This window comes from Carya illinoinensis, chromosome 6 (assembly GCF_018687715.1).
Source record: "Carya illinoinensis cultivar Pawnee chromosome 6, C.illinoinensisPawnee_v1, whole genome shotgun sequence".
Taxonomy (NCBI): domain Eukaryota; kingdom Viridiplantae; phylum Streptophyta; class Magnoliopsida; order Fagales; family Juglandaceae; genus Carya; species Carya illinoinensis.
The window spans coordinates 4,735,998-4,743,877 of record NC_056757.1 but is presented as its reverse complement, the minus strand read 5'-3'; the positions used below and the strand labels follow the sequence as shown (position 1 = coordinate 4,743,877).

Genomic DNA, 7,880 nt, shown 5'->3' with positions numbered 1-7,880 from the left:
AGACTGTTGATGGGTTTGATTTATTTAATGAAATTTGAAGACTTAGATTCCACAAAGTCTGTTTGTTGTTCAAAAGTTCATGGTCTCTTTAGCTTGATGATTTGCCTCACTTCTTGTATTGTTGTGACGTTGGATATAAGAACCAATTATAGGATATTTTCAAAATTTCAGCATGAACTATTTGCCATGGTAAACATTTTTACCCTTAAATACATAGTTATCCAAAATACATAGTGCGACGTTCACATTAGATAACACAAAATCAAAGAGTTTCATACATAACTGCTGGGTTTGTCCCTTGTACACGGATTCAAAAAGGTGACAAACCAATCGATTACAACCTACTTAACAACATTACACTTTTTGTTACACTTTACTTAATCTTCAATTGTTCTTGATCCTATCCAACAACAAAATAATAGAATTGCAAGTCCCCAATACACGCACGGTCGCATGCGTGGATTGTTATCATTGTTTATTAGAGCATGAAGCTCATCCCGATCGGAGGCGAGTTCTTCTTCCCTTTTTTAGAGTTCTTCCTCCCATTTTCGGAGTTGTTCTTTTTTCTCTTCGAGGTGACGTTCTCTTTCACATGAAACTTTAGCTTCATTTTCCATTTCGATATCTGCCCATAAAAAATACTTGCAATATGGCCTTCCCTGCAGCAACAAACAACTTATGATGATTAATTATGGGAATTAAAATATCAAGTTCAATATTTGAAAAAAGATAGCACAAACGTAATATTTACCTCTCTATTGTAATTGGGACACGAATAAAAAGGTCGCCTTGGATTTCTAGGGGTGTTCGACAATTTTAGACGTGCCATCTCCCCACATAAACATTTTGGAGGGGTGTTCGAAGATGATGAAGCATGTGATGAGAACATTGCATATCAAAACTTTGAAAATCTACATTAAGAGAAAATACCAATGTTGATAAGAGCATTCAATAAATATCAAAGAATTTTGAAGATTTTTTTTTTGGACTAGGAGGTTTTGTATGTAGGACTAGGTTTTAATTGTTTTTGGCAGCATATATTGTTTTTGGTATTCTGTTTCAGTTTTCAACAGTAATAGTCAGTTTGTTGGTTTTTTTTTTTTTCCCTAAAAAAGTGAATTAAAATAGTTAGGGTGATTGGTTGCACCCTCCTTTTTTTGCTTTCCCCTTGAAAAGGTTTTTATCCAATTCAAGGGAAGAGGGGCCACTTTGTCATAATATTACAAATTTAATATAAGATTTACCTTAGATCAAGTAGAAGATCTCCTGGAATTTTTATCCAAACCTATGACCTAGAGTGAGAAAAAGATAGACACACATGTAATGTGTCCTCTAATATGTTTTGAACATTTAATATTGCTCTCAGGCGACTCACTTCATATTATATGACATCTAAAAATATTAATCTAACTAATTCTGCCTCGAAGATCCAAATCTTAATGATGCAAAGAAAAATAAAAAGTGAAAAATCAGAATTTTAATGAAAGATAAGTCAGCGGATTTTGGATAAGACATGACCTTTGTTGTAAAATAATGCAATTATAAGAACAAGCAATTAAACAAAGGCATGTCCCATTGAAAGCTCTTTGTTTACTTCCACATCCTTTGAACTGAAATCCACAATAAATTCCCCTTCAAGATTATCACTAATGATAAATAAATAAATAGATAAAACTGTAACTCCAAGATCAGTACAGATAAAGCTGTAAACTCAGCTGGATTGAGAAAAATTCTCTCTACTAAGCATTTACACAAACAGTTGGCATGCATTACGAGTAACATTTTGGGCTACATTGTTTCGGCAGTCTCTAATCACCCATTATACAACAATGTCCAAGTGTTTCTAGAATAGCATAGATTAACAATACACAAAATCTACAAATTTTGTTAAATATACTCATAGATTTCGAAATTTTTTTGAAATCAAAGGGATAGTATCCACACGGATTCACATTCAATACCACAATTTCAGGAATGAAAAGGGATATCCGAAAGGATTTATCGTATTTTCAAATCCTGAGCGAACGGAAACCGACGTACCAGGTAGCGACGACGACGAGCGAAATCTGGGCAGTGCCGTGATGGGGCTAGGGAAGGCCGGGGTTCGTTGATGGGCAGTGATATCTGGGTAGTTCCGTTTGTGTTTTCTTCAATCAATTATCCCCGTGTGTTTTCTTTCTTAAATGAAACGGTGTAAATGAAACGCACCCATTTCATTTATGGCGTATATTGCAATCCCGCATACGGGGCTTGCAACCAGAATTTTTCAACATTAAAATGGAAAATTCCGTTGGGCTGGAAGAAATTCAAAACTACGCTGGTGATCTCAGCCTCAACCATAAAAGCATTAGCATTAGCATTTGACTGATTTCGCATTATAGGTTATGTTTATTTTATAATAATTCCTTTTTTTAACAATATTACAATGAACATAAGATCACGAAATTATTTTATAAAATCTCTTAGCTACAGTCATCTAAATATTTTAGGAGATTACATAAAAATAATTCAATAAATTAATATAATTTTATATAATTAATCAGATTTATTTTAAAATAAAAATAAATTTATAATATAAATATTAAGCCACGAATTAATTTTACGTAATTTCTCAAATATTTCTCGAAGGTTGTTTTTGGGGTCTCGGCTCCGTTGGTCTTTTGGTTGCGTAAAGCTCGAGTCTACTTGTTCTTCCTCCGAAACTATTATCTCCCATCGCAGCCCAAGGTAACATTTTTCCTCTTCCTTTTCGGCTTTTCCTCGTATTGCAAATCATTCTCTATTTTCCTTATTTTTCTTTCGCTGTGAATTTGTTTCCTTTCGTTTTCTGAACTTTCGCTGTGAATTTGTTCATTTCATTGTTGGTGGGCAGTGATAATAGCGGGTTTTGATTGCATTGGTAGTTCGCTTGTACGGATTTCAAATTTTCTATTCATCTATTCATCAGTTCGGATCTTTGTATTTTATAGAGTGGTTTAGATCTTGTGTTATCCTCCCCCCCCTTTCTCCTTCAGTTCTGTTTGTATATTTTTCTATGTTTTGTGTTTATTATTTCCTGCTTGATTTGGATTTCATTTTTAAACTATTGCTTGTTAGATTTAAATGACAAAGATTTTCATATCTGCCACGCTGTGGTTGTTTTATCAAAGCAAAACAACTAAGCAAACCAACTAAAAGAGACGACCTAAGTGAGAGGTCATGAATAAAATTACGGGTACCATCCCTCTTTCGTAAAAGAAAAAGAACTGAAATTGATGACCATTAGATGTAAAATTCCTTTTATTAATTTGGATTTTTTTTTCCTGTATTCTCTGCCACCAAAGAGAGGATCAGACTACCTTGTTTAACGGCTACCTAAGATTTTTTTTGGAGTGGTTGTAAATTTTTGCAAGAGAAAGGGAGGGGGATCAAACCTTGGTTTTTTATTTTATTTTTATTTTTTTATTTATAAGTAAGACATTTATTAAAACACCTAATTACGTATAGCCCAAATACAGAGGAAGTATAGGAGGAAAAAAACACTTGTAATTACAAGTTAAAGCTGAAAAACAGCATAAAAGTCATTAAGACAATTCCCATCCATTACAATAACTGAAGCCCAAAAGCAGCTAAGTACGAAAAAAGAAAGATCTAATCCCTTCCACTGATCGTTCTCTATTGTCAAAGGATCAAACCTTAGTTATTATTCGATGAGTTTCTCCTTTTATATTGAATTTCACTATCATCTCTTCTTGGATCTAATCCCCTCATCAAGTTTATATTTGAACAGTTTACAGATCTCATTTGTTGCATTACTGGACAAAAGCACAGTGAATTAACTTATAAACAAGGATCACTGATGAGTGATGTTTAATAATTTATAGGAACTTTTCAGATTTGAAAGCAGTTGTCTATCATATGCATGTCCTTGAACTTTTCAGAGCTGTGTGTGTGTTTTCAACTATCATAATGATCCCTGCTTTTGAATTTCAACAATTTTTTTTTTTTTTTTGATAAGTAATTTTATTGAAATAAAGATGGGCATTGCCCAAGTACACTGGAAGTATACATGTGCATACACCTAATTAAGATTTTCAACAATTTTGTTTGGAGGCAAACTCATTTTTTTCCCCAAAATTTTCATTACCCTGTATATATGAACTTCTTTATCTGGATTGATATTTTCATTACCCTGAATGTCGACTAATTTTTACCAGTTTTATTAGTTTAAGTTGTTTGAAAGCATCAAGGTTTCAATAATTCTATAAAAAGTTGGATAAGCAGAGTTTTTTTTTTCCTAATTGTGAATTTTGTTGCTAGCATATCTATTTAATACATAAGGGGTGTCTAAACGAATGAGCTGATGGTTGAGCAGGCAAGTAAGAAGCGAGAACTTATTCATTTCCAGCAAGCATGTCATTGAACAATGGAATGAGGTCCTGTGCAAGGTTGTTGATGTCCTCGGAAGCATTTATGGCAAAATCAGGTTAGTTTGGTGCCATCTGCTGCTTTCTAAGGCATCTGGTGTTCCCCATGCCATTTATGGCATTTGTGTCTTATGTTATAGTTAAGTGCATGAACAATATTATATCAGATATGATATTTTGGAAAATATTTTTATTAAAATATATTAAAAAAATACTTCTTTACTTATCAAAAAAAAGATATGTTATTTTGCAAAAAAAAAAAAAAAAAAAAAAAAAAGGAATGTATGCAGGATTTCATTTGTCTTGTGGCTTATATATTTTTCAATGGTTTTAATTATGCTAGTTAATCATAATCAAAAATAACTTCCCTTGAGATCTAGTATGCTATGATGATTTGGACAAATGCTGCGTGCAAACATGTGCATCATGGTTGTGCAAAAGGGAATTCTGAAAGATGCTTGCACTTCAGTATTACAAAAGAATTTAATTGGTACTGCACTTGCATGACAAATCTTTTAGTTTATTGAGCGTCTAAAATTTACAAATATTAGCCAAAATCTCATAATGTGTTAATTCGTATTTATTCCCGACGCGTCAAGGAGCTCTCTAGTGCTAAAAGGGTGGACTTGGGGATGAGCAATGGCGGAACTAGCAATTGTGTTGAGGGGGGGTCAACTTTTCTACTGCATGACACATTTATATAAAGAGTAATGCTAGATACAGTCTTAGGGTATGCAAGCTCTAAGCACTCCATTTGAAAAAAAAGTGGAGTCCACCATTAAAAAATGATTTTTTTTCATGTAGGTCCTAGATAAATAATCTTTCTTGTATTTTCACTTCAGATTCCATATTAAGAAACTCAATATTGTATAACAAAAAACGTTGGGATTCATATTAATAAGTTTATTATTTCTCCTAAACTTAAGCTCCGTTTGGATTCGGAAAGCATCTCATTTAATCATTACAACTTTTACAAATTTTTACATAAAATATAATAAACAATTCAACTTTTTCAAATCCCAAAACAATAATAATATTAAAAAATAATATTCTACCAATATTTTATTCAACTTTCATCTTTCATATAAAACTATTTCATCTCATCTCATTTTATCTTTAAATACAAACCAGCCCTTAGTTTTAATTTTGATTTTGGAGAAGCCACATCCTTGAAAATAGATAATATATAGACATTAAACAAAAATTTGGGGCAAAAAAAAAAAATTGGAGAGAGATTTTTCTAGGAATATTAAAATTTTAAAGATTATATGGAAATTATAAATTTTTTTGGGGGGGCCATTTTTTATATTTGTAGAATTATGTATAAAATGTAGGGGAGTAATTTATGTTTTCACAAAGTTTTGGGGGGCGCCATGGCCCCCCCAAGGACAACATGGGTCCGCTACTGGGGATGAGCTGTAGATCCAAACATCTTGTGTTTGATTATGCATTATGAATTCCCTTCAATAATCCTTTACACAGTTCCTGGCGGGTGGGGTCGTGCATCCAAGGTTTACTCCTTAAGGGTGGGTTTGATGGGCCTTGCCCTGGTGAGGTTTCCCATCATTTTAATAAAATTATTTTGTTTTTATTTTTTATGATGATGAATCAAGGAGACTGTGCAAGCTCAACGTGTCTTTAACCTGGTTAAACCCCGGACATGTGTAATGCCTTTCCATTACACAGATCAGGTAAATTATCAGTTTTTCATCAATGAGATGCAGTCCCTAGAAATTGTTTGCATTCAATGGCTCAAACCTTAGATTTGGTGGGAGCATACTCACTGAGACCAAGGCCCTTACCACTGGAAACTCCTATAAAAAAATCTCATTTGTTCTTGATACTTTAGATTCTTTGAACCAAAGACTGGTGTACGACTAGTCAACAACTCAACTGTTGTGGGTCTATCATTGGAGTTTCTTAAAAATATTAGAAACCATGAAGTTAGAGAATTGCAAAACATATGGAAATAGTAAATGTGGTATGATGTGATATTATGTACCATGTTTGAACTTGCAATCTATTGTGTTTATTAAGCATGTAAAGTTTTCCTAAGTTCCAGATCCCTGGATGCTGAATGGCTACTTGTCAAATGTCAAAATTGTGAATGCTTGCCCATGTCACTAAACTAGAACAATTGACTTTTTTTTTTTTTTCCTACCAGTAAAGAGGGGATTCCACTCAACCGAGGTGAAGAGAATGGGGGGACATGGTCACGATGAACCTTACTATCTGCATGCCAAACACATGTATAACTTGGATAGGATGAAATACCAGAAGTTGACAATGAGCCTTGCAGTGTTCACTGCCTTCAGCATTGGTGTGGCTGTTCCTATCTTTGCTGTTGTATTCCAGCAAGGGAAAACAGCTTCTGCTTGAGAACCACCCCCCCCCCCCCCCCCCCCTCTTCCCTTTTTTTCTAAATCAATAAGAGATGCAGTATCCGTGTTGATTGGCCAGATTTGGTTTGGTTTGGTTTGAAAATTGTCTCATCTCCTCTTGCATGTATTCTGCGTCTCTATGGATTATTTTGTTTTGAATGTCAAATACATGGCCGCAAATGAATAAATTTCTTCCGAGACCATTGAATTATCTTGATTACTTGATGGATGCTTTGCATCGCCAATCACTTCGTTAATTGGTATCTTAACGAGGGGAAGATTCATGTGCTATTTGATTCAGGATAGAAAGAAATTTCTTGCAGTTTTTTAATAGGGCAAAAATGAAAAAGGTTTCTTCGGTGAGATGGATCCCTGGCATACGGTGTGACCTTTCATATGAAATGCATTCATCACACAATTTACTTAAATTATGTTGTAGCAATCTTGTTGATTTTACCATGAACTTGCGTTTGAGAACATATTAACCCCACCCAAAGGATCTTATAGCCAGTAACAAATAATCGAGGAAGGAGAGGTTTTTGTTTTTTTCAATTCTTCTATTTTCAACCGCTGGCATGTAATTGGTGTGGAACCATCTGATGTGGCATTGGTGATTTAAAAAATAAAAAAACGATCGAAATATGTGAGAAAATGGGAGGGAAACCAAAACCCACCCATCGCGAGCTGAACCCAGAAACTCTCTGAACGATTCCGTCTGCATCTGTGGTTGCCGCCGTGGACTGAACATATTGTTGTAGTCGCCGTTCTCACACATTCCAGATTTTTGCCTCCGAACGACGTGGGTTGGACTCGATTTTTGCTGCTTTGCTTCTTCCACTACCACGGTTATTGAGTGTTGAGTATTTCTTTCTCTTCCACGCCTTGATTTTCTATTGTTTTTCAAACATTCTCTTATTTAGAAGTTGTTTTTGTTCTTATTTTGCTTGCAAAACGAATTGAAAAGGCTAAATGCGACATCTTTAAGGCATATTCAGAGCTGGAAAGCACCATTTTTGTCTAATCATTATCTGTAATAGTTTTTCCTTTACATCCCTGAGCTTTAGACCACATCTAGTCATCTTCTTGTTCCCAT

General features: G+C 34.3%; 1 protein-coding gene and 1 long non-coding RNA gene across 3 annotated transcripts; one reads left to right on the top strand and one right to left on the bottom strand.

Moving 5' to 3' along the window:
• Window positions 1-214: 214 nt before the first annotated feature.
• LOC122312939 lies at window positions 215-899 on the bottom strand. Its single transcript, XR_006243240.1, has 2 exons — window positions 752-899; window positions 215-659 (listed from the first exon to the last, which is right to left on the bottom strand). It is a non-coding gene; the product is annotated as an uncharacterized LOC122312939 (long non-coding RNA).
• Window positions 900-2,578: 1,679 nt separating this feature from the next.
• On the top strand, window positions 2,579-6,998 carry LOC122312449. 2 transcript variants are annotated; one of them, XM_043127058.1, is made up of 3 exons: window positions 2,579-2,727; window positions 4,355-4,465; window positions 6,571-6,998. In XM_043127058.1, exons 2-3 carry the CDS (start codon window positions 4,393-4,395, stop codon window positions 6,783-6,785), a joined length of 288 nt encoding a protein of 95 aa, XP_042982992.1. In that variant the 5' UTR covers window positions 2,579-2,727; window positions 4,355-4,392; the 3' UTR covers window positions 6,786-6,998. The 2 variants fall into 2 exon arrangements, with proteins under 2 accessions (XP_042982992.1, XP_042982993.1); XM_043127059.1 differs by having other exon boundaries at window positions 2,627-2,727; window positions 4,300-4,465.
• Window positions 6,999-7,880: the final 882 nt, after the last annotated feature.

Coding starts and splice junctions, on each gene's coding strand:
- LOC122312449 (XM_043127058.1), top strand. CDS start 4,393: ATGTCATTGAACAATGGAATGAGGTCCTGTGCAAGGTTGTTGATGTCC. Junction 4,466..6,570: donor AGCATTTATGGCAAAATCAG/GTTAGTTTGGTG, acceptor TTTTCCTACCAG/TAAAGAGGGGATTCCACTCA.